We start from the raw sequence: 26,994 nt of genomic DNA on the forward strand, positions 1-26,994 counted from the left end.
AATGAGTAATCTAACCTTTAGGCACTTATTAGTCCTGGTTTAGATCTTGTTCATTCCTAATTGTTTGATATTTTAATCCAGGTTTAGTTCTCAGTGATGTTGTAGTGTTGTATATTATGGGTATATCCTGTTATCAGATGAAACAAATCCCCAAAATGGTCATAAACATAAGAAAAAATGAAACTCAGTGATTTTGTTTTTAAGACGTCTTTATTATGAATCATTTGTTGACACATGCCAGATTCTCTCTACAGGATGGACTGAATAAACATATCCCCAGGGAGACACTGAAATGCGGCTCCGTGTCATGAGATCTTATGACCATGATTGTTTACTTATTTGGAAGTCGAACTGCATCAGTACTGGGAAAAATACGCGGACTATTACGGAATACTCAACTGGGAAGGTCACAGTGTCTGTACTGTATCTGATTTAACTTATAATAGTAGTTAGAAAGGTTTTGGCCTTAAAGAACAGTGTTATCAAATATACAATATATTTTATGAAAACCGTAATAGACAAAAGTATTCATTTTGGTGTGGATTTATTTTAGGGGACATATGAAATAGTTGTACAAGCTGTTCTTTACTCATCTTTATCTGAAGATTCATTGTGTATAGCCTTGAATCCTGTCTACATATAAGGAGTCCTCCCCTTTTGGAAACCATACATAAAAGTCCGACTATGCTTAAAGACACAGAACTCCAAATATCAATGGAGTATTTTACATATTTATTTTAAGATTTACATTGTCACTAACTCTAAAACATCATCATAAAAAGTGCAAGAAGTTCAAATCAAAGTAGTGTTGTTCTTAACGCTGGCTCACATCAGTGAAGGTTAGCTCTAGAAAACACATGGCAAAGTCAGTAGTTCCAACTCAAGCAGCAAACACCAGGACACTTTACAATTTTCTGAAAATGTGTCTGTACAATGATGACCCAGGAAAAGTTCTATGTGCAAAATAAGACTGTGGAGGTGGATTCAGAAAGCACTGAGTGATAAAAGGCAACAACCAACATGGCCACAAAAATGCAAGAAATAATGACAAAACTATTGTGTGTAAAATGACAAAGTGGCAAGCTACTGTATGTAAACAAAGAAAACAAACAAAAAATCTGATGTTCTATTTTTAAAGGTTCACTTTGTAACTTTTCTGGTAGAGGGTTTGCCATCTGCTTGGACATGTAAATGCTGCGCTCTGCAGTATGATATTCAGCTTTTCTATCTTCATAGAGACAGATAGAAAGAATACATGATTTTTGGAAGGTACTATATAATGCAAAATGGACTGTGAGCTTTAAGCCATGTTATAATGTTGTTACCTCCTAAAAAACATACCCGAAGTTGTATTTCATTCACACGTCTGAGTAATGCTTTATTATTACTCCGTCTACATCTCCAAAGCTCAAAATGCTCTGCTCCACCTTGTGATGTCATGAACTGGTAGTTTTCAAGGTTCAACTTTTACCTTTTGTTCAGAAGAGATTAACAATTCCTGGGCTGAGATCATCTATATCATTCTAGTGAAGGTGTATGGAGTTTAAAAGCACAGTGGCGCACTTTCTGCATTACCACATGACATCACAAGCTGAAATAGAGTGAAGAACCAAGTCTAAATATGCAGGGTTTGTGTGAATGAACTAAAACACAACTCCAGATATAATGTTGTATCCTCCTCACAAACATAACAAAGATGAGAGAACATCGTATCCTTTAAGGTATGTGGCAACTTGTGACTGAATATGTGCAAAATGGGCATCTTAAATGATATATTATGACATTCAGAGCAAAGAAATAATATCTCCTTGACACAAGCAGGTAACAGATCCCCCACCATAAAAGTTACATAGTGCATCTTTAACCCTGGCACATTCTGCAAAAGGCAAAACTTATATAAGAACATAACCACTGCACGGTCGTACAGCAGGACATGCAGGCATCTCTAAGGGTCCCAAAACGTTTCCTGTGAATAGTTTACAATATGGAGTTTGGTGATTTTTTTTTTTGACACATTCAAATGAAATACTGCACAGCTAATACAACATGACATTAGTTACAGCATCAAATATGTTTAAATGAATTAGTGTGGACACAGCTGGAGATGAGTGTGAGATTTAGAACGCACATGTATACGCAAACAGGAAGAGATTTCAAGTCAAGTACAAATCGTTGAAACGAAGAGTGCAGTAAGTCACTGGTGTGAAATTTACATATTCAAAGTGGTGTAAACGGACACACTGTACCTAAGCTCAAAGACTAGGCATGCATTAGATACTCAACATAGTCTGTTGTCCCACTGGATCATTCTATAGTTACGAACAGCAAAGATCTGTCAAATATTGTACAGGGGAAAACCAAACGTACAACTACCTGAGCTGCAGTTTTGGGGATTCTCTCTAGCTCACCAAAAAGCAAAACTTGAAGGATAAATTTGGAGTCCACACGTTACACTACAGTGAATTGTTATGCGAATACCTTTGTCCCATGACATAGCAACACATCTCTAAAAACATTCTTGAAACTCGTACACAGAGCTCTGTTTTGCATTTTAAATAAACATTTTTTTTACAGAGGGATTCCCTGATTATACAAAAATACAAAACGAAAACTGCTCTAACATACTTTACAAACACTGATAATTTGAGCAATTTTGGAATGGTCATTATTTGTTTGTAAATTGTCTGATGTCTTGCTGCTTTATAACCAAATTCATATATTGCTAGTTTAAACTTCAGCTAAAAGTCTTGTTAAAGAGGCCAGATTAAGACGTGCAAAATCAGGAAAACCAAAAGAAGCGAGATTACAAGCGTGTGGTGACAGGGTAACGTGATGGTGAGTATTAACAGGAACAGCCCCCTTCGGTCGTCTGTGGCTCCTGTGGTTTGTCCAGTTTGATGTCGATCACTGAAGAAATTGTTAAGGCATATAAGAAACTGTTGATAACAATGTATGTAAAAGAATGTCCACTAGAGGGCAACATTTCACGATTATCCTAAACACAATAGCAGAAAGTGCATTTTAGAGATACATTCATTTAAATACATGATCATTTGTAAAGAGCTAAAGCTGTCATGTGTTATTAATACACAACCTGAACAATGCACAATATAGGACCTGTACAAGATACAGAAGAAAAGGCTATAGGCTACATGCTATATTTTTGAATAATGAATTTTTTAATTGGGTCAAACAAGCACAGAAGTTACTACACCATCTCAAAACAGGGCTAGGATTGGGCTGCAACTTAACATTTATTTTAGTAGCCAACTTGTCAGCAGTTATTTTCATTCTATTAGTCAAAGTAAGTCAAGTTATTCTTTTAAATACATTTTGACCTGTTTCACAAAAGATATGTTATTTTTGTCTCATTTTGTTTTAATACTAGGGATGTAACAATAACTGAAATATCGTATTGTCAAAGTTCTCGCAATAATATCGTGGACCATCACATTATATCGAATTACAACTTTTTTTGCTTAAAATAAGAGTTATGGTGCAGCAATAGCTAAAAAAATAGACAGAGGGAACAACACAGACCATGATCGTTTGCTCCATTTCAGTTTAGACTACATGAAGAAATAACAGTTCTAAGCACTTTAAAGTCTTAGTTCTTTGGATTAAGTCTTGTCAAGGCATTATAAGAGGGAAAAATAGAATAACAGTTTTGTTATCCTCCACAAAATATCGCAATAAATATCATACCATGAGATGTATATGGTGAAAATATCGTACAGAGATTTAGATATTGTTACATCCCTAATCGTGAGCCTCTCCACCATATCGTGAGCTTTTCCACGGTATCGCAATAAATATCATACCGTGAGGTTCATACCATGACGATATCCTATCATGAGACTTGGATATTGTTACTCCCCTATTTAATACTTTTGCTTTTTTGTGAAAAGCAAACAGCATATACTACAATAAAATAGTCAGTGAATATTTCAGGAGCTGATTAGTAAGAAATTTTCAGCTCAGTCATTGCAACCCTGATTATTAAAGTTTTGTCCCAGTTATAATCATCTATCATGACTTTAACCTCTATCTAAAATGCAAATGAATTGAGTGCAAGAGACCAATTGTTTTTATATGTGATATTAAAGAGGAGTGCGACTGCTCCCTGCGCTCCCGTCCACAGCTGGGCTCAGGACTTGATCTGGATCCAGTCTCTAAATGTGCTTCTAGGGGAGAGAGGGCAACCAAGAAGCAGAAGTGCCCTCTACAGACCCTGACATCTCACATAAATCACTATGACCTACCTGTACCCAATTTAAAACACTAATGACTTCAAAAATGAGCTCCTCCAAAATTAAACTTAACCCCTCACCACTTCATTTGAGGAAAACTCTTTTTTTTTGTTAATAGCATATACAGTAATATTGTCGTCTTTTTCTCTAACATTACCAAAATAATAAAATCTGCCTCAGCAAAAATGTGTAATGAAATAGAATAAATAGAAATAAAACGTGTAATTTGTATAAAATAAAGTTAATGTTATGATATTGTGGAATAATCGAGGCAAGCAATAACATCTCTATGGTGACAAGTAGGTATTAGACCCCTCATCATAAATGTTACATAGTCTTTTCATTGTTAATATTGATCCTATTTTCTAGTTATAATATGTAAATTATACTTTTTTTAATTTTCTAACATAACTGATAGCATAGACCCTTTATTCCACCACCCAAAGACATGCATTTCTGTGTAAATTATTGAGTCTAAATTGAGAAAGACAACCTCGAGTTTAGATTCATAAAAAGATTCATAATTTAAGGGATAGAATTAGTGTTTTGCTCAAGTTACATTACTCCGTACTGCTAACAATCCCCTTTTAAATGATTATAGACCGGATGTAATATACAGTATGTCTCCCCATCAAATCACTTCCATCGGACACCTCCCTCTCCTCTCATCAGGACAAAGCTAAAACACAGGGGGAGCTATGAAGGAGATTGGTAGTGTGATTGATGTTATAACCAGGAAACACATATGACTGTAATAAAAGTCATAAAGCTAATCTCAAGGGAGCTATTATAATGATAAGTATAAGGCTGGACTGTTCATTTGAAACGGCCGGACCCTACAGTATCATAACCAAGTTACAGTGGGCAAATGGAGGTGGACAAGGTGATACTATACTGATAATAAATGTAGGTTTATGGTACAATAGCAAGATACCTTTAAGACAATGCATTTCTGATTTATGCTCTAAGTTTAAGCGATGTTTGTATTTTTTCAGTCCTATACTCAAAGTGTACATTTTATTATAAGAGCATACCTTTTTGTCCCGTTATAGGGCATTGTATAGATTTATGTGCTACCGTTCTGTTAATCTTTTGTGATCTTGACTCACTTCAAAAGCGTAATTTGATCTAGTGTATAGGATACTTCCTTCTTTGCTCGTTTCCTGCATACTCTCCATGCCGGGAAGAGCCGCCGCCACACGTCGAAACAACTGGGAAAATGAAATGCAATATGAGAATCTGTAAACACCATGGACCGTAAGTATATATATTCTTTATAAAATCTGTTATATACACACATTTAACATATTAAGATTGTCTTGCATAAAAGATTTGATTAGATTTAGCTAGTTTCTATTGATCTAATTTTGCCATCCCGACTAAATGCTACTAAACAGAGCTTTCTTTATGGTGATACTTCTTGATAAATGGAAATCTTATTCATTTAAAAGGAGAATTGGATTTTTTTGCAACTGATCCTCTGAGGGTTCTATGACTTTGTAGTGTGTACAGAGCTTATTTCCTGTCAAGATCAGCAGCCCCATGCAAAATAATACCACTCAGATGACTACGGCGCCAACAACAACATCTGGGTTAAAGTGAATATTATGACAGATGTTTTTACTGACATTTTCCCAAACTATAAATTAATTCAGTTTATTTCATAGGGACCGTACATAACAATGAACATAAATCGATCTGTAATGTTTGATATGTTTGTTAGTGAGCTCTATTCATTTGTGTTGCATTCATGTGACTGTTATCATCGTGACAACAGCCTCCTGTGTGAACTCCTCAGCAGCTGCACCATTCATCCACCACAGACACAGAGCATCACTTCTAATGAACCCAATGAACACTGGCTGTTTGTGTGAATGTGTCACTCTAAACAGATTGGCTTTTGTGGTTTTGGGCAAACTGTCAGCAGGCATTTAGCAACATCTAGCGGTAAGAACATGTAAGGCAATTAAGTTTGATCACGATTTTGGGAGGTAAAAGGGAATTTTAAAAAATGCAAATTTTAAGTATTTAATAAAACAAAAGCCCAACTCACCTGTTTGACATTGTAGCCTGTTTTGGCGCTGGTCTCTATGAACATGACGCTCAGCTCTTTAGCTCTCTGCTCTCCTTCTTCAATCGTTATTTGTCTGGGAAAAGATAATAATATTTTACTTGCTCCCCTTCATATTTTAGCTGCCATACAATAACAGTTGTACGGTAATTAGAAGTTAGTATTTCTACATAATACACTGTGACTGAAGTGTTGACAAATCCTCTATGTGCAGGGGTAGATTCAGACCACTGACCCTCTGGTTGCTGGACAAACACTAAACCCACTGTGCCTTTCCCACTCTGGGTCAGCTACATTAATGTATAGATTTAATTTCCCAGAGGAACATTAAATCATATAGCCAGGAATAATTTGTTAACTTCGAATGAACCTTTTTAAATGCACCTAAGTAATATGTTATTGTAATAAGCATGCTCTAAAACAGGAGTCTCAAACATTTTTCCTCCAGCAAGCTACTTTTACAAAACAAAAATACCAGAGAGTGACCTCTATAAGCAGTCGTAAAGAAGCTAAGTATATAGAAGAGCCTTGGCAAGCCTTAGACACCGAACAGTTAGATGCCTCTCTAAAACATAAATCATTTATCATGTACAAAATTAGGCATGAAAATGATACATTTACAATGGTAATGAATCATATTTTACTTATTCAGCACAATACATAGAATTCAGAAATCCCTTGGCGAGCTACTCTGAAGGGCGTGGAGAGCTACCAGGTTGGAGACCCCTGCTCTAACATCGTTGTCATACAGGACTTCCATTCAGCACATGTGTTCTTATGGCATTATTTTAATGCTAATTTAAAATACTTTATTCAGATTAATTTGTTTTATTTTGTATCTTCTATTGGAATAACTGTACTGTGTATTCATATTGTCCTACAAATCTTGTTCTGAATCTGTGATGTGTGGATTTAAGTAGACCTGTGTTTGGTAAAAGTGTACCTCTTATCCGCCAGATCTGTTTTATTGCCCACAAGCATAATGATGACATCACTTCCCCTCTCTGTTCTCACATCATCGATCCATTTGGTCGTCTGCTGGAATGAGTTCACATCTGTAGAAAAGAAAAGAAACTATCTATACTCACAAAACCCTTAAAAATAGATAGAATTATACAGAGGAAAAAACACAAATGCAGAAAAAGACTAATAATAATAGACAGATCAAACTATATTTCTGTTATTATGTACACAAAGTCTTCCAGTGCTGTGTAGCCTGAGAGATTTCATAAGCAGAGCACCTTGACCTTGGCGAGCTCATTAAGTATGCAGTCATGTCGGCGTGTTTCTTATTCTTGTCCTGGGAGTTTGACAGGACGATCCTACGCCCTCTTCAAGGTGAGGGGAGTGTGTGCTTTGATTTCCATAATCAGCAATGAGATATATTCCACTGGGAATCCTTTAAAGTCTATTTAACTGTGAGGTGGTTTATATGTTTCATTGATATGCAGCTGTATTGGGCACATGTCATATTAAAAGCCAAGCATCAAATCTTATACTTAAACAACTGGTATATGTGACTTTGCTACATGATTGTGAAAATGCTGAATTTAAATGTACAAAATAGATTCTTGTGTACAGTATATGTCCTCTGATAAACTAGGGTTAGATGACAATTGACTAAACCAGACTGAATAATAAGAGCCAGTAATCACTATTATTTACACAAATTATTGTCATCAAGTAGAACTAAACAAGGAAAACAGTCAGCAGGGGGCAGCAGCAACACACACGATGGTGTAATAAAATCAAATGGACTTTGCTAAACAAAGAGAGATGGTAAAATGACTAGATTGTTGATTAAACTATAAAAAATTACAAATATGGGAGGAATTTCTAATGTGAAGAACCACTTTTACAATAGCTGCCTTGAAAATAATGGTAGAAAGGAGAATATAGCATGGTTACCTTCAAATGATAAAATTGTTGCTTATACAAACTTGACTATTTACGCGTGTATCTAAAGTAATACTGACTTGTTATGTCATAGACCACCACGGCCACAGTGGAGTCACGGATGTAACTGGGAATGAGGCTCCTGAAACGCTCCTGTCCCGCTGTGTCCCAGAGCTGCAGCCTCACCTGGGGAAGAAGGACAGACAATGCAATGTAAGGCTAAAACATAAACTAATATGAATAAAGTCTTTGGCACTACTGAGCTAACAAAACAACCAGTAGTATACCAGAAAAATAGAAACAATGGCAATACGTATGCCAGTACACACATATTTCCAACACACGAATGTAGATGATCACAAATGCTGACCTAACCCTTACCCTAAGAAAGGGATAGTAGGGCATTTTAGTGTTAAATCAATAATATAATAGTATTGTTTTAATAATAGTTTGTTGAATAGTTAATTTCTATCAGTGCTAATCATTCTGTTCTCAAGGGACAAGTTCTGGCTCATAACGTCTCGGGACACTAGTGAATATGCACACACATGGAGAGCTCAACTACTTTCTCATCAAAGCCCTGGCACCTCTACACATCAAAGGATAACGCCCATCTCTACGATGAGAACTTTGACCTGGAGGCTCTGATCTGCCCCACACCCACAGGAGGCATTCAAGATCCAAAGGAGACCCACATCAGGACTCCTCAAACCCTGAGGAAAGAAATCTAGTCCAGGAATTTACAGCTCTGGTCAGGGCGCTGCACAAAGAGTTGGAGTGGACAAAGGCCAAGCTTCAGGGTCCAAAGAAGCTTTGTTTTGGACTGCCAGCTTAAGGCTGAGGAGAAGATGGGCAAAGAAAAGGCCTTGGACTTGGACTGCTACTTCTCAGAAGAAGGACAAAGAACTCCAAGACCTAAACGTACTGCACATAAGTTGCTCTGGTACCTGTAGGATTATACAGTCATGGAATAGTTAAACAAAAAAGACTTTGACTTGCAAAAACTCACTGATACTCTTTGGGAGAAGACAAGCAACTACAAGGAGAGGTTAGTGCACATAAGGAGCCCTGGTACCTGTATAATTCAAAAGTACAGAAAAATGTGCAACTAAAACAACAGCTTGCCAACTCCAAAATAGTCATGGAAAGACTAAAGGAAAAGACATGGAGTTGAAAGAGCTCAAAGCCACTCTCTTGAAGAAAGAGAAAGAGCTGGAAAAACCAAGTTAGTGCATACAAGGAGATAAGATATATATCTGGATAATAATACAGTGAGAGACATAGCTCCAACAAGAGCTGGCCAGTTATTTATAGAGTTTTTGTTTTATATAAAAAAATTAAATACTGCAATAAAATAGTTTGCACTACAACTTATAGTTATCTAATATCTTCATCTCATATCACGTGGCCCTTAAAGAATGTCAGACAAAACATTGTATTCAAGTACTTTATAACTTCAACCCCGCTCTATCTGACTTTGAGACCCCTGATATAGATGATCAAATGTTCTCTGCAAAGAACAACATTTTCAGTTTTTGTGTAGAAATGTTTTAAATGTAGTTTAGACCTCTACAAACATCTTCTGAAATGCATGAGACTCTTGGATAAGTTTATCAATTCATATTTCAGTTTTCTCTCAAATGGTAATGCTCCTGGACTTCTTTTCAATGTAGTGTAATCTTATTTTTAAATCTTACTTTTGAAGCATAAGTGTCAAATCTAATCACAATTGCAATACTTTCAACTTTTAATTCAACTTTTTACCAAAATCCTGCAGCTCTATACCAAAGGAAACAAATTTACCATCCCATTCCAAACCACTGACTTATATCACTTAGAATAGATTATCCAAGCGATTTTACAACATACACATACAACACAGTTATCCCATCCATCAGCCATAAACCAGATGCCCTGTGCTATTGCTCGGAGCGGGACCCTGTGATGACACCTCCAAGGTCAGGGTGCTGGGGGCCCCTCATGATAAAGAGCTCTGAGACAGCTTTGATTATTACACAGATCACAGACTGCAAATCTAACTTATGTATGCACCACACACACTCTACTGTACGTGCACATACCGTCCGGTCCTCCAGGTACATGGTTTTGGACAGGAAGTCAATGCCGATGGTCGCCTGGGTGAGAAAATAGAGAGAGAAAAGGGTCAGGGTCAAGGATACACTTTATACATTTGAATGCTTTAAATGCCATGGAGTTTTATGTTCATATGTTCTCTTTAAAAAGGTCCTACATAATGCAAAATTTACCTGTGTGAACTTTTAGCCATGTTATAATGTTGTCACCTTCTAAAAAACATATCTGGAGCTGTGTTTTGTTCTATTCACACATTACCCTGGAATTAGGGCTGCTTGATTATGGAAAAAATAAATAAATAAATAAATCGCGATAATTTTGGTCAATATTGAAATCACGATTATTCAAAGGATTATTTTTTAGTTCCAGGATGCATTTATTCAGCATTTCTCTTTCTAAAACAATCAAACATCTTGATAATTTACGCAAAACTTTCAAATTGAAAATAAATATAGGTTACAAATATGTACCTTAGAGCAATTTTGTGATGATGTATAAAACATAAAATGAATAAAATATACTTTGAGCATGAAATAAGGCATAGAATATAAATGTATCCAAAATAAACTATATATCCAGCTGTTCTACAATCTCTATATTTAAAAAAGAAAATATATATACTTATTTATATAAAATATCCCAAAAATAAACTTTGCCAAGCTTAAATTGTCTCAACTTGATTATATGAGTTTGGGGATCAAAATTGCGATCAAAATTCAATTAACTGCACATCGTTACCTGGATTAATAGTCTGTCCACATCTCAAAGCTCAAAATGCTCTGTTCCACCTTGTGACATCATGTAGTGATAGCTTTTAAGATAGAATCTTTTACTTTTAGTTCAGTTTTAGTTGACAAGTTCTTCAAGGCTGAAATTACCCAAATGATTCTAGTGAAGGTGTATTGAATTTAAAAACACAGTGGAGCACTTCCTGTCTGATCACATGACATCACAAGGTGGAACAGCGTGTTTTCTGTTTGAGAGAAGAATTTTGGGTTTTGTCGGTCTATAGTTTAGTTATAGTTTTATTCCTCTCACATTTTAGAGCCATTTTAGTCCCATCGTTTTGAAGCTTTCTTAGCCCTGACTGTTGTCTTGTTTAGTCATGATGCTCTACACAGCAGATCGCAGTGGCCCATCTGTGAAAGCAGGTGGGAGTTTTGGATGATGGTCATCTCCGCGGGGAGGAGGAAGAGGAGGAGGAAGAGGGGGGTATTTTCTTTCTGACAGTTCTGACATCAAACTGTCCCTCCAGCACTGGTCCAGCTCAGACTGTCACTACCACAGGATCTCAGCTAAACCAAGAAAAGCAGGCGGCAAACTAGGAGTAATCCCAGTATTTAATCAAGAATGAACCTTTCTCTAAACCAAGATTTACCCTGAACAAAAATACTACTGGACTATTTTGACTGGATTAAAGAAATAAAACTGGAACCAGGGGTGAAACTGAGATCAAACTACGACTTTAAACCATAGACTCCATAAAGAAGTGGACTAACGAAGTGTGTGTTTTCTTGTTCTGGTGTTTGTGTTTATCCTCAGCACGTTACATTGCCTCCAGCATCTCGGACTACTGATCTTTCGGAACAATGGGTTGATCCCGTAGTGATGTGTAGAAAACATGAGAACAATTTAGCTAAAATGTGGGAACGAATAGCTTAAAACGTGAGAACGAAATAGTACTTTGAGGCCAAGATTTAGTATCTTTTTTCCACATATGTTATCAGGCGGGCTCCCTATAGAACAGGTTATTATGACCATTTTAAAACCAAAATGACGAGCAGTTACAGAGGGGTGACAGTTTTTCAAAGTCAAGTCAATTGGAAACAGAATCGATGGAGCCAGAAGCGCCCAAATGTTCACTTCCTATTTGGAACGCAATGGCTAGCAGGTTAGAAGTACACATTTATATATGCAGTCTATACTTCAAACAGACCTGAATTTAGGACTAGCCAAGGTTAAGATCAGGATTAGTAACTAAACAAGTACTAAAACCATGATCAGGGTAACACAAAAGAACCAAAACCCCAGGACTAAACATGTCCTCTACAGTGGACAGTGAAAAAGCCTTACAGTGTTTGACTTTTCTAATGGCAGTGAGGTTGTGTTCTGCTCTCTAAATTTAGCGTCCCACACAGACGTCACATGAAAAGATTAGATGGTGAAGAAATTATTCATGTAACTTTTTAATTATTAACCTGCACATATCTTTAGAAGACAGAGCTCCACTGTAGCATACACTGGAAATGAGTGCGGTTAATACCTTTATCTGATCTCCTATTCTACTGAATCATTAGATATTATTAAGTTAAATCTATATATTTCTGTTTTTTGGTGAAATATTTAGTTCTATGTTGTAAAGAATAAAGCAAATAAAAAAGTCAGTCTGGTATATATTTATATAACCTTCCATCAGTCCCTTGTTGATGTTTCACAGTAGGAATTATACGTATCCATCTTGCATTTATTCTGTAACAGGTGTTTTTATTGCCTAAAAATATTTTGGAAAAACATGCATTCTTATTGTGAGCAGTGTCGATCTGGTCTGTAATTTCACATCACCTGCTTGTCTCCATCCAGATAGATTAAAAGTTACGGCCATGGAATGTTCTAGGCAGAGTAGTAGCAACATCTCCAAGGACAAACCAGAAAAGCTACATAATGACCTTTAAGATTTTGATATGGCCAACCCAAAAAAAATCCATCCATTTGCAAAAAAAAGCATGCTACATTTAATAAAGAATGATATATGTTTGTTTTGTAAACTTTTAGATCTAGTATCCAGAGTGTTTTTATGTTTTTAAATTAGGGGATTAAATACAACATTTTAACATTACAAATAGAAACGACTCAAGCCTTCACAGTTGACAAAGCCAAATTGACTTCATGCTTCATTATTCCTCTGTCATCTCTTGGCGTGACAGAGCTGACAGTTTAATTGCTGCCCCATGTCTCTAACTCCATGAGGAACGCCTCACCAGGGCCGCTCTCAAGCTTCCGCCGCCAAATTGACTGTAAATGTGATGGGAATGTTACACAGAAAATTAATATTGGATTCACTGGCTTGGACTGTGGGCTTGGAGAGGGGGGTTCAATTGAATAGCTAAATAGAAATGGACATTAGAACTTTAAAATAAATTGCGTTATGTAAAGTGTGCTATGTGCATTTTCTGATGTGAAGTCCGCCACATCCTTGTCTCCATGGAGATGTTATTGGACTGCCTGCATGAGACATTCCATAATATGGCATTAAACTCTCTTGCATCTATTCACGTACAGGCTTTTTATTTCTCAAAAAAAACTTGAAAATTTTGTGGCACAGTGGTGTCACTTGCTTGTTTTATTGCCCTTCTTCCTACGGGATTTGGGAAAAGCTTAATATACCAGTTAGCCCCGTTAATGGCGCATTACATACATCACGACCAAATAGCAACGATTGGTTAAATGATAAAAAGTACCCGCCTACCGTCGAGCAAAAGCATTCTAACGCTCCGAGGTCAGACGGTTTCTGCGAAGTGAAACTGGTTGATGAATCAGGCTAATTCTTTGTAGCATTCTAGGCTAGAAATCTTCATGGAGTCAAACTGTTACATAGTCCACCTTCCCCTTCTTCGGCCAGTGCCAATCATACAATCTCTGCTGAAGGTAAAGTGTATTGCTCAAAGACACACCAACAAAAAAACAAAACAAATGAGAAACAAAAAGAGAAAGGAAAAAAACAAAAGAGAAATGGAAATTGAATTATAAATTGGCCAAAATATAAATATAAATATAAGGGGGCCAAGCAGTATGGTTATACAGTAGTACCACATTACTTTTGTTTTATTTAATTAAATTTGTGTGTGTGTTTTGGGGGAAGGGGTGGGGTAGTTTTGTTGTAGGTATTGCTTTATGTTTTTGCATTTAGTTTTATGTTTATTATTGTATTTTATTAAATATTATATTCTATTGTCTTTAATAATAATAATAATTTTAAAAAGGCACACCAACAGTATGAACAGACTAGAACCAGATTATTTTGAGTTGAGTTGGTACACTAGATGTCTTCCCTTTTATAAATCAGTCATACATCCTTGGTCTCGAAAGGGCAATGTTGGTAAACTGCCTTGCCCGAGGACACAGCAACAGTTATCGCTCCAGCAGGCATAGGTTTTGAACACTCAACGCTTTGTGCCACTGTCAACCCCTAATGCAATAAGTGAATAAAATAGCAGCCGTTCTGGTAGTCTTCCCAGGGAGAAGCAGACAGATGTGTCCCGGGCTGCAGGCTGTCTACTCTGACTGACAGCTCCTCCAGTTCCCTCCGGACCCCATCACTTTTTAACATGCTCTGCCACCCTCTCTTCGTTCTATCTTTCTATCTCTCTTTCTCCCGCTCTCTTTCATTTCACCACTCCAGCGGACAAAGTGAAGCAAATCTCCATCCCTTCCAGTAGACCACAGCCAGTGGCATGCTCGGTAGCCATCGTGATGCACCGTGGATTTGGCAGGATCTGTTCTAGCCGGTTGGATAAAACAAAAGCGTGCATCACAAAACCCCAAAAGTCCCCTGTCCCCCGCGGTGATACGTTGGAGCGTAATCTTCTGCTCACTGGAAAATGGAGCGTCCCTCTGAGCTGTACAAACAGTGACGGTGAGCTCATGGAGGCAGACTTTTCATTTAGGCTCAGCTCCAGTGAGTTTAGTGAGGATTTGAAAATGCTTCCTTGCATCATACAGAGATTCTGACACAGATTCCAGATTTATGGTTACAAGTTTAACATTTGCAGGGTTATTTCTATATTTTATTTGATACTTTTGTCTGAGTTTGTTTATTACACCTGATTGTTTCAACTGCTCAATTGCAATTTTCTTCAGAGTAGCCACATGATCAGGGCAGCGGGGGAGTCTTAAAAGTCTTAAAAAGGTCTTAAATTTTATGTTCCTAAATCAAGGCCTTAAAAAGTCTTAAATTAAGTCTTATTTTTTTCACAAAGGTCTAAATTTCATTAGCCTATTTTTGTATACTCAACTGGGCTGCAGTGCAATGTGAAATGTCTAATTTGGTGTATGCACAAACAATACTTTGGTTTCTGGAGCCAGCAGTAATGAGTAAACAATCAGTAGAATGGAGAAAGATGTTGGATGGATCATGGGGAAGTGTAGGTTTAATCCACAGTGGCTCTTAGATTCTAGATAGAGGTCTGGTAGTTGGTCGGTCATTATTAGAACTGGATCTGGTGTTTTATATAATGGGTGCTATATTGATCTTTCAATTAAGTGGTCTGTTGTGGAAAAAATTATATCTCTCTTGATAATAATTAATTTATTTGTGAAGCCCGATGAGTTTTTGGAATATAGACCAAGGTTTATTCTTGTTACAGCAGATATGGACAGGGCCTAAGCCGAATGTTACAAAGCACCAAGTTTATATAGCCTGAGATTACCAGAGGACGTACATTTCAAAGTGACAAGGTGACAACTCCTACTGAGGTGTGGCCCGATGTGCTTGATCTGATTTGCATCCATATTCACGTGCATTTATCACTTCCCGACAAGAGTAGCAAGCAAAATGAGACAGAAGTATTTCCGTTGAAGGGTCTTTCTAACAAACCAAATGAGTTTTAGTTACAAGACCAAATGTGTTTCTAAAAGATAAACTAATCACTATTTTAATTTAATCAATCATGATCAATATTTTCCTGTGATAGTCTGGTCTGAGGTAGACATCACATTCATTTACACAAAGACTGATCAAGAGAAATCTTTTCGCAATATAAATTTCCATCACAGGACTTAAAAAGGTCTTTACAAACCTCTTAAATTTGGAGTAATCGAACCTGGAGACCCCCTGATGATGTTGCTGCGATGTTCGTATGTTTTTTCAGCTGATTTACACCAGTTTTAGTGCTGTCCTTCTATCAGTAGACGCACGACGACAGCACCATCTGCAGTTCGATTTTTTCAGGAAAGCATCCCAGGTGTGTAAGAGTAAAAGCTTCCCCCTTATCAAGCTTTATGGTCTTGTGGACACATTTCCATATTTCAATTCTCCTCCTTAAGTCAGCGACAATGTTTTCTGTCCTCTAAGGTATTGGATCTTTATTATGGAATCTTTATTTTGTGTTATGTCACAGCACAACAAACAGAAAGTAGTACAGAGATGAATGCAATCTGTACTATTTGACTCCAAGACTGACTCATACAACTGAAAGACTGACGCTCGAAATGGAGTGGGAAGAAGTAACACTTATTTTTAACCCACTCCAGTGTCAGAAAAGACAATGTGGTTTTCTGTTTTGAGTTGATCAGAAAAGCTGGATTTGTGCTGTTCCTGTTCTGTTCTACGACTGTGAATGAGCAGTCGAAACGGTCAGATCATCAAACTCTGGTCTGGAAAAAGTAATCTGTTACCATTAATTATTAGAGGACCAAGTCAGCATATAAAGCAGCCCATTACATTATGAGTCCCACACACAGTTTAATGGATTTCTGCGTATTTTCCATAGTATCTGGCCTCATCTAAAACTCTGTTCCTCCTCTGGAAATCTTCCCCATATAAAAAAAAGAAGAGGAAAAGCTCATGGCCATTCTTCTTTGTTCTTTAGTCTCTGTTATGAGAGGCATTAAACCACATATGGACTTTCATTGAATTAGATAGAAGATACAATCAGCAAAGCTCTGGGCCAGGCCACTTTAGGAAGAAAAGCTGAGTAGTACATTTGAGACATTAGTACTGCAAGTATTATCCTGAACAAGCAAATGGGCTCTAACAAAAGAATAGAATATATTTTGTGACCAATTAATAAAGGAAAATGTAGTAGAAAACGTAGTAGGTAAATGCAGTCGTGGAATAGTAATAGTAGAATCAAAATACCTAATGCTGTAGTACCGAAGTAAATTTAAGATGCAATACGTTTGATAAATACTTTCAACTTGAGTACTATACAGAAAGTACTATTACTGAGTCCCTGCCCTATTCAATCAACTCTTCCACAGTGTGTTCAGTTTAGAATAATAAAGTATAACATCTTAACAGTTTAGATGCCTCAACACTAAATCCATCTCTGTGTATTTGAAGTTACAGCAATGTCCTTGAAGCCAGTCGGAGTGAAGGCAACATCAGACGCCCACGTCCACCATACATAAGACAGAAATAATGGGCTTTATAGTTCACTTAGAGACACTCAAACTCAGTGAACCCAGGGAATCGAGCACGTCTAGCTCAGAGGATACACAAGATGGCTAGCACAACAAATAGCAGATTAACTACACACATCTGTAATGTCTAAAAAGTTGTCTGACACAGCAGTATTTCAGTGAAAGAATAGAAATGGGATAAAGGGGATGTGAATGCACCAAGCTAACATAAGACATAATCCACACACACAACAGCCTAATCTGATTACAACACTGCAGTGAACAGGAGTGGTCCAAAATACACAAGAATGAAGGTCTCTCTCTCTCTACAAAATGAGATTTATAATGCAAATCGAGCAATGTAGGTAGTGTATTCCTCTCTTGAGAATAATTTGAAGAGAATGGTTGGTTTTCAATGTACAAGGTTTTCAAGGACCAGTATTGCTTTTCTGGTGTTAACAAAAAGAAATGGTGGACCCAAAAACGTAAACAAAATAATTCGGTAGTAGACACATGATTAAGACAGTTTAAGTCTTCATATTATAGTCAAGGGTGTAGTGGGCGTAGTACGCATCGGTACGACGTTCCACCCACTTCTCCTGACACGAGATATAAAAAACAAATATAAAATAGCTACAACTTAAATGTCAAACCGGAGCCACTGGCAATGGGGAAAACAAACTGCATAGGCTCATGATATCTGCAGTACTGTGCTATAGTGACTTGAGACATGAGGGACCAGGACTGAAACAGGACAAAACCAGGACAAAAGCAGGACAAAAGCAGGACAAAAGCAGGACAAGCAGGACAAAAGCAGGAGCACTAAAACAGGACTGAACCAGGACTAAACCAGAACTGAATCAAGACTGAGTGTATGGACGGGCCTGGAGGTGCGCCCAGGTAGACCGTCAGGTGACCGCAGGCAAAAGGTCCGGCTCAGAACTCCATGCCCCACGGGGCTAAGCGCAGCCGTTGCCCGATCATGCTTTGTGGACACCCTGTTTCACGGGCTCAGGGTTCTCCCTCTTACTCTCAAGTCCAGGATTAGTTGTGGGTTAGACCTAGTTTAGACCTTGTTTAGACCTAGTTTAGACCTAGTTTAGACCTAGTTTAGTCCTGGTTCAGTCCTGGATTCAGTCCTGATTCAGTCCTGATTCAGTCCTGATTCAGTCCTTGTTTAGACCTGGTTTAGTCCTGGTTCATGTGTTGTAGCCTAGACTTTATGTTCTGTAGGTGATTATAAATGGCGTATACGGGACCGAAGTTTATGACTGTATTGCAATTCTACTCTAACTGCCAAGTGGTGCTGTCATGATAAATACGATACCACAATGATAAAAAATACATATACAATATAATGTGTATTAAAATAATAATGCTTTGTTTAAGTTATCATGTGGTTCTATCGTGGTGTTGATCAAGTTCAAGCTTACTATTTTTGTCCTGTTTATGTGGATTTTTGAAGTATCAACACCTGCTCAAACGAGTATTTCATTTCGATACCAGTTTGAGTATTGTTTAGTATCCAGTTTTTGATACTTTTGACAACCCTACTGCCAATTACATCTGACCAAAAACCCTAAAACCCTAACCCAAAATTGAGTCAATGCAAATGTCTGAATGAAAATATTTTTTCAATATATTTTTTGGTTTTTGATTGATATTATAAACATACAGCTTTTCAAACATTTAAGAGGGTTTAGCTCTGAAAATATTGGAGCTCTGAAAATATATAGTAGCCATTACAACTATATAAAATCACCCAATCATAAGGTAGAAAAGAAAATTGTTTTAAAGTGGTTTAGCTTTTGCTTTGCCTTTTTATTGCTTTCTGCGTGTTTGTTAGGTCTATCTGATTTCATATATAGCACACAGGCTCATATCCTGCCCCCTTCACACAATACACTGGGTTATTTTTAATGCCTACTTTATTGCTCTGAAACAAGACACGTTTTGCTTATGAGGCAATAAGACTTGAGTTTTATTTATGGGCCCTGTGCAGATGTGAGCAAAATACCTCCGAGCAGCAAGTTCTGTTTCGGTCGTGACAAAAAAGATTAGTCTGCAGTCTGCATAGTTATCGCCGAGGGTTTGCACTGCTCTTTAATGTGGATCAAAGGTGCCATTCTGAAAAATCTCTCCAGGCTAAATAAAGCATACTTCAATTTTTTATTACTCAAGTTGGAGTAGGGTTCATCCAGATCACTAAACAATGACAAATTCAGGTTTGCACAAGTCTGGTGAGCACTAGTGTTGTCACGATACTAACATTTAAAACTTTGAATAGACTTTACTCAATATTGATTCCGATACTCCGATACTGATGATATGAGATATTCAGCTTTAAATAATAGTACTTTCTTTTATGTTACCATGTGGCCTTATATCTGTGTAATCCCTCAGTCGTCCAGGAAGGTTCCACAGTGCTCCATGAGCATAAACTAGTCTATGTGGTCTTATACTTGTTCTGATAGCTCAAGATCATTCTAAAGCTATTGAGGAAATGTTCATTTCTGTCGTGTGAATGTGATTTTTAGTATTGATAATTGCTCAAAAGAGAATCTAGTTTCTATACAAGTTTTAGTATTGATTAGTATTTGATTTTCTATACTTTGGAAAGTTTAGTGAGCACATGACTACCGGTATTATCCTATATTTTCTATGACTAGACCTTTTAAACAATCAGAAATGTACGATGCAATGACAGTTCACCATGTCAAAACCAAAACAAAATTGTGGCTTACGTAGAAATCTGTTTCCATAAAACATAAAAAAGTATTGTAAAATTGGATAAGCAGCATTATTAGGAATGTCACAATAACCGAAATATTGTGATATCGTATCGTCAAAAGTCTCACAATAATGCGTCATCACAATATATCGAATCACAAGTTCCTTTGCTTAAATGCATGGTTTTATAGTAGCAACAGGTTATAAACATAGGGAACCTCGTATTCCATGATTTATTTCAGTGCAGACAACATGAAGATATATGTTTTTAACTTGAAGTTTACTTGTACTTGAGGTTTGAATATTGTTACATCCCTAAGAATTATATTAAGCTAGAGTAAGAGAATCCTAAATCCTAAATCTCGTAATAGTAACTTCCACCAGAACTGTTCATTCATTTTCTTATATTTATAAAATGGAAAGAAAAATAATGGCCATACCTGATATGTGTTGTCAAAGCTGTCGTACATGAACCGCGTGATGAGAGACGTCTTCCCAACTGCAATAAACAAGAGAAACAAAGTGATTAGTCAAAAGGATGTGTCATGCTGCAGTCGCATCCCAGACACGGTAACTAGTGGCAGCAGAAGGGGATTGTGGGTGATGCAGGTTCGTGGCCTGGTCGCGGCTGCCTCTGCCCTGGGAGCTCATTATGTTTGAAAGGGGGACAGAGAGGTCAGATCTGTCAACCGCTCCATCCGTAATTATATCTGCAGCTACAGGCATAATTTGCTCTTCACAATAATGTATCTAAACCACAGGATGTATTTGTTCGCTTGTGGAGGCATGAAATAGGAAACATCGTGTACAGGCATAGGAAATGTAATATCAGTCTTATATTGTCCAACAAAATGGGACGTCAACTCAATAACAATACAGTTTTCCTTCAGACAACTATGATAGGAATTGTCATAAATCAAAATTTTGTAGGTTGCTTAGCCAGTGGTGATTTTAAGAATGACTTCCTTCACCCCAGACACTTCCTCCAGCTCATGAGATTGCACAAAACCTTGGATCAGTTCCAGGATTGGCTAAGGATCCTACTGGATGATTTTTTGAGTGTACATCACTTCTCAATGTTCAACAAATGGGTCCGGATATAAAAAATGGTGCCTCTGCTCAATTTCATTTCTCTCCAGAGACTAGGTCAGGAATCGGAATACACTAGACCACCGGAAGTTGTAGACCACGCACCGACCAATCAGTGAAGGCCTGCGTGGTACAGCACAACAGTAAACAAAGTGGTTGAGATGAATGTAGGCGAAGGCATACATTCTGTGTTGGCAACAATTCCAGAGATCGAGGATTTAAAGCCAGAACAAAGCGAATATTTGGTGAATTTTATCAAGGTGAAAGACGTTATTGCCCTTCTTCCTAGGGGATTTGGGAAAAGCTTGATATACCAGTTAGCCCCGTTACATTACATACATCACGACCAAATTGCAGCAATTGGTTAAAAGAATAAAGTCCATGCCTACAAGCGAACGAATCCTAATGCTGCGAGGTCAGACGTTTTTCACGAAGTGAAACCGGCTGATAAGGCAGGCTAGTGAGATAGTGCTTCAGGCTTAGAGATAAAATTTAGTGATAAAAGACATGAAAGATTTGTGAAAAATATCAAATAGTGATTTTTCTGACAAGTATTGGATTGTGATATAATGTAATTCTGTTTTAAACTCGTCAAAAAAATTGACAAAAAGATTGAAATATGAATATGAATTAACAAACTAATACAAGAATCACATTTTAGAACATGTTTGTATAGATCCAAACTACAGGGTTTATCATTTTTTTATGTAGTAGCAGACAGGATGTTGTGGTACTTCAAAAACTGCAGCCATTTGCTAATTACTTCCATTCAAATTTGCAAATGTGATTAATCTTGCAGCCCTAGTTGTGAGAGTATTTTATAAAAAGCTGGACAACAAAATAGTTCATTTTTATAATGCAGTAAATGTGACCATTATGGAAATTACTGGCATTGTAACTTTCAGCATTATGTTAACCAACGTGAATGCTAAAGGAAACTATAACTCCTGCATTATGCCATAGTAAAATGATAAAATATTATCTAATGCACCAAGTCGATCAAACCCAGAGACAAACTACAGTAAAATGTAGATAATCATTATAAAGAAGTGCCATGCTACTGACAAATCACTATCAAACATGCTCCTAACATATCTGTTCAAATAGAATTCATCATTTGGGCTTAAATAAATGCGCATCAGAGGAGCGAGGCCATGCTTGTGCAGGGCTGAAGTCTTGATAAATGACTTGCATGGTTGGAGATTGTATTTTGCCAGTGGTTTATTAATGATCGTGACAGGGAGAAAGGCAGAGCAAAGCAAACGCAATGACTATCAATCAGAGATCCTTTTATATCCATTAGGCAGCAGTAGCAGAGATAGTGTATCCGTATAGGCAGTTTAAACAGATTTCACACTGACAGTGAACCATGAGGATGTGCCATTGATTCACAGCTAAATGTCTAAATGTTTAATTATAAAGGCTGCAACATGGAAGCACGCCAGTTAACATATAATTACAATCAGGGGTCTTCTAATGGAAGTATTGATCAAAATGATGTACATTCTGCAGGGATTGAAAAGAGTTTAATAGAGCACTATGGAACTATGTCTGTTGGGTTGGGTGCTATGTCTGTTGGTCTATGTCTATTTTTGCCACAGTACAGGAAGTACTATCTTGCACCATCTTGTATGAATTTTATTTCCATTAGCTGTATTGCACAAAAATTCATTGCAAAACATCTTACAGTGAGAGGAGTTGCCTACCCACAGATCTGAACGGTAACTTATATGAAACCTTGTCTTTATGGAGATACATCATGGATCTATTAAAATAACTGGATAGGGTGTTGCTGCTTGTAGCTGCCTCCAGTTGACGAAATGAACACTCACTGGTACTTCAGCGGAAAAAATCCCCTGGGCTGAGAGAGGATTTTTCTCATAGAGCACAATGTAATCACAAACTGCTCATGTTCAGCTGACAGGGCACCTACATCTTTTAAAAATGTAGGATTTTGTGGTGATTTATACCTATTTTTAGATCATAAACTTTTTCTCAACTCAAAATCCTTCAGTTTTTTTCAGTCTTAAAAAAACCTTTCAAATCATTAGCTTCACTCTATCTCGGGCATGTCCAAACTATGGCCCAGGGGCCAAATGCGGCCCTCAGACAAATTTTTCTTGGCCCTCAGGCTTCCAGGTGAATTGGCCCAAATTGCCTTGCATCAATTAAAAATGTACTTTTTACTGCAAGTTATTTGAAAATCTACCTTGATAAAGCCAGTATTTAATATTTAGCGTGTGGTTTTAAGGATCGTAGCATGAATAAAGACTGATGGCTTATTTAACGTGTTTAAACATGCACATATTTCAGCTATTCACTGTATTGTGCTCCAGTCTACGGCCCTCGATCGGCTCTCTGCTTCATCTGTGTTTAGATATGTGGCCCTTGATGAAAAATGTTTGGACACCCCTGCTCTATCTCCTCTTGCTCTGATTAGTCAAAGCGATCACGTGATACACGAAACTGCGCTCTGTGTGTGCGCTTGTGTGCATTCGCGTGTGGCATTCGCAATCGGCCAAGAGCCACTGGAAGTACCTAGCCGGGCTAAAGGGTAATCTGGAGTCATGCGCCCACTGGCCCATTGACTTGAATGGGTGGCCATTTTGAGACCCCGGGACTTCAGATAGATCAGTTTAATGCTATAGGGTAAAAGGTTTTAATTAAAGCAATAACATGTTTAAAGGAGAGCCAGAAAAGTTACACAATTTTTTATGTGACCTACAAAGAGGATCAGAAGTTTTTTTTTTATCTTTAACTCATGCATTCATTTTGCCAAGTTTTATAAAGAAACAGATTTTAAAGACTATGTCAGCTGGTGGCAGGAAGAAGATGGAGAAGCTTTAAAAGGTGCACTGCATAACTTTTCTGGTTGAGGGACCTGCTTGTGTCCATGGAGATGTAATTGCTTAGCCTGCAATGTTGCATGATATGGCATTATACATTTCTATCATTTATTTATTACATTCTATTTCTATTGCTGAAAGATACAATAATTCCCAGTATGAATAAGAGCGACTCCACGGTTCTGAATTGCAATGTCTGTGTTTAATCTATACTGTGGAACATTCTACACAAAGCAATAACATTTCCATGGAGACAAGTAGTGGACCCTCCATCAGAAAAGTTTCACAGTACACCTTTAACTAAAAAAGCACAAGGAGAGAGCAAGAGAGCATGCACGTTTTAGTCTCCCTCATTGAAGTTATGCTCCAACTTCATTAGTGTTCGCAAATGTCTTTTAATTTCAGCTTAATTACCTACGTCTCCACTTTGCTTTATAACAGTCACAGTATCTGATGCGCCATTGTCATTGTGCTAATTAAAAAACACATCTTTGTTTTGCACATTCATTCACACATGAGGATCATTTAACACATCACAGGCTCCATTTGAGTTATCATCACCATCAGAACTAATGAGACAATTGAAAACAAAAAGATAGAAGCTTTAAAAGATAAGGAATCAAAGTCAGTTTCATATTCAAGATTACTAAAACAATTAATTACTATAATATTAATAGACTTCTACAAAAATGTACAATACACAATAAACTATATACATCTTTTTAAATGTCTCAACCTGCTGCCTGTCTGGTCAGATTTGAAAGCGCAGAATGATTTTAGGTCTGCCTTATTCATTTGTATTAGTGTTGAGGAAGTTTGTTTAGACTCAGTTTAAAAGCCCTTTACTATTCAAAATTGATTCATGTGAGCTTTAAGCCATGTTATAATGTTGTTACCTCATCAAAAAGATATCTGGAGCTGTGTTCTGTTTTAATCACACATGTTTGTGTAATCCAAATTAACAGCTTCCTTTTACCTCTAATAGAGTAGGGACTGGGAATTCCAGGGCTGAAATTATCCAGATGATTCTAGCAGAGGTTATGGAGTTAAAAAACACAGTGGAGCACTTCCTGTATGACATCACAAGCTGGCACAGAGTGTTTTCAGTTTAAGAGAAGAACTCAGCCTAAATATGCAGGGTTTGTGTGTTAAAAATATGTGAATGAAACAAAACAAAACTCCGGGTATGTTTTTGATAAGACAACATTATAACATGGATCAGAGAATAGCATAATATGGGCTCTTTAGTCCTGGTTTAGTCCTGGTTTAGTCCTGGTTTAGTCCTGGTTTAGTCCTGGTTTAGTCCTGGTCCCGTTTTGTTACAGTCCTCAGCCTTGTTTCTGATTTAGTACTAAGTTTGGTTTATGTGTGAAGGTCGACTATTTTCTGAATTGGCACTTGTTTGACAAAATTTGACAGTAAAGTGTGTGAGAGTACAACATGGTAAGAGCTGGAGGCTGGAGCTGACTCATCCTCCACAGGACACAGTCTCTGAGGCTCACAGAACTCAGTGCTTTTCAAACATGAATTGTAGAATTAATGGGGACTATAACAGAACAGACTTTTATTCAGTAAATTAAACAACTGCATTTCTTTTGTTATAGTAAAACATAAAGGTATTACAATAGTTTTTGCTGTACTCTTGTCCCAGTGTAAACTTGCAATGTAATAAATAGGGATGTAGTCGACAAAAAAAATTCTTGGTCGACTAAAAATATCCGATCAATTAGTCGACTAAGATGGGGCATGGCAAAGGCTCACAAAACGATTTCGGATCTCTTTGTATCTGACCCAAACTGCACTCACAAGACTACAACTGCACTGACTTTATGCAAAAACAACAGTTTAGAATTTAGTACTAGTATTTAGACAAACTGAACTTGTGAATCATGAGTTTTATCTGCCTTTTTACATAATAAACACCAAAAAATACAAAATCTTCGGCTAACTTACACACGCCTTTCTGCTGTTGTCCCGTACATATAACATTGACCAATATCAACTGACTATTCGACTAAAAGTCTACAATTCAGATGTTTCTGTTCTTATAAAGATATCGATAATTTGGCTTTAAGTATCTGCCGATACTCGATATGCACCAATACTTTTTTTTCAATTCCTATGAGACGTTTTGGGACAGTAAATTGTCTTATTATACCAATTTATAGATAAAAATAGGATAACAGTTGAATCGATACCTTCGAACCGATATCTGATCCACCAACATTTTCAATATCGGCGCTAGTGTTGTATCAGTGCATCCCTAGTCTACAGCCTTAGAAAAAATGATTAAGTATGATGTTCCTCAAGTGAAACATGAACTTAACCAGAAAGACGAACAAGATTGACTGAAATCTAGAACTCAACTGTGTCTGTGATTCTCCATTATCAGATAAAATGGCTCCTTTAATCCAATAAGCATTTTCCAGTGAGCCAAAAAGACTACAGCATTGATTATTAAAACCACATTTTGCCAAGACAACAGTGCAGGCCCGTGGTTTGTGAAAATGTAATTAAAGAAAGACGAGGAAGAGACTCGGTTACGCTTTGGGCTGAAATGATTTGGGAATCGCTCAGTCATGGCGGCCTAATGAGAACTAATTAAAGAGGCAGATTTGTGATTACGTTTCAGAACACCTCCCTCTGCTGGAGTAGGGATTATCGTGGATTTAAATAATTAGCAGCCTCACTCAGACACAGAGTTGACCTATATGCATAGTATAAGAGCATCGTAGCATTTTAAATACTACACAGTGAAAACCGGTTTCAACAACAGGAGAGGTGGTTAGCTGTGATGGTAATAGTACTAAACATAAGATTACATCCAGGACTAAGCAAGGTTTGTAACTCTTGGATAAAGCAGAAGTAAATCAGGAAGAATTGTGGATAAACCAAGGCA

The 26,994-nt window shown here is 37.2% G+C and overlaps 1 protein-coding gene and 1 long non-coding RNA gene across 2 annotated transcripts in view; one reads left to right on the forward strand and one right to left on the reverse strand.

Annotated features, from left to right (window-relative positions):
• Positions 1 to 718: 718 nt before the first annotated feature.
• rab6ba (RAB6B, member RAS oncogene family a) overlaps positions 719 to 26,994 on the reverse strand; it is a 56,305-nt gene continuing 30,029 nt past the window's right edge. Inside the window, exons 2-8 of the mRNA XM_020918797.2 lie at positions 20,601 to 20,659; positions 10,299 to 10,352; positions 8,298 to 8,403; positions 7,265 to 7,376; positions 6,304 to 6,397; positions 5,395 to 5,461; positions 719 to 2,907 (exon numbers count right to left, since the gene is read on the reverse strand). Coding sequence (XP_020774456.1) covers positions 2,843 to 2,907; positions 5,395 to 5,461; positions 6,304 to 6,397; positions 7,265 to 7,376; positions 8,298 to 8,403; positions 10,299 to 10,352; positions 20,601 to 20,659 — 557 coding nt within the window. The 3' untranslated portion in view covers positions 719 to 2,842. The remainder of the gene's footprint in view (positions 2,908 to 5,394; positions 5,462 to 6,303; positions 6,398 to 7,264; positions 7,377 to 8,297; positions 8,404 to 10,298; positions 10,353 to 20,600; positions 20,660 to 26,994) is intronic.
• Positions 5,423 to 10,263, forward strand: LOC129412104 (uncharacterized). Its single transcript, XR_008633578.1, has 3 exons — positions 5,423 to 5,507; positions 8,312 to 8,430; positions 8,715 to 10,263. It is a non-coding gene; the product is annotated as an uncharacterized LOC129412104 (long non-coding RNA).

This window comes from Boleophthalmus pectinirostris, unplaced genomic scaffold (genome assembly GCF_026225935.1).
Source record: "Boleophthalmus pectinirostris isolate CB_2022bp ecotype Guang Dong unplaced genomic scaffold, ASM2622593v1 HiC_scaffold_7, whole genome shotgun sequence".
Lineage (NCBI taxonomy): Eukaryota > Metazoa > Chordata > Actinopteri > Gobiiformes > Gobiidae > Boleophthalmus > Boleophthalmus pectinirostris.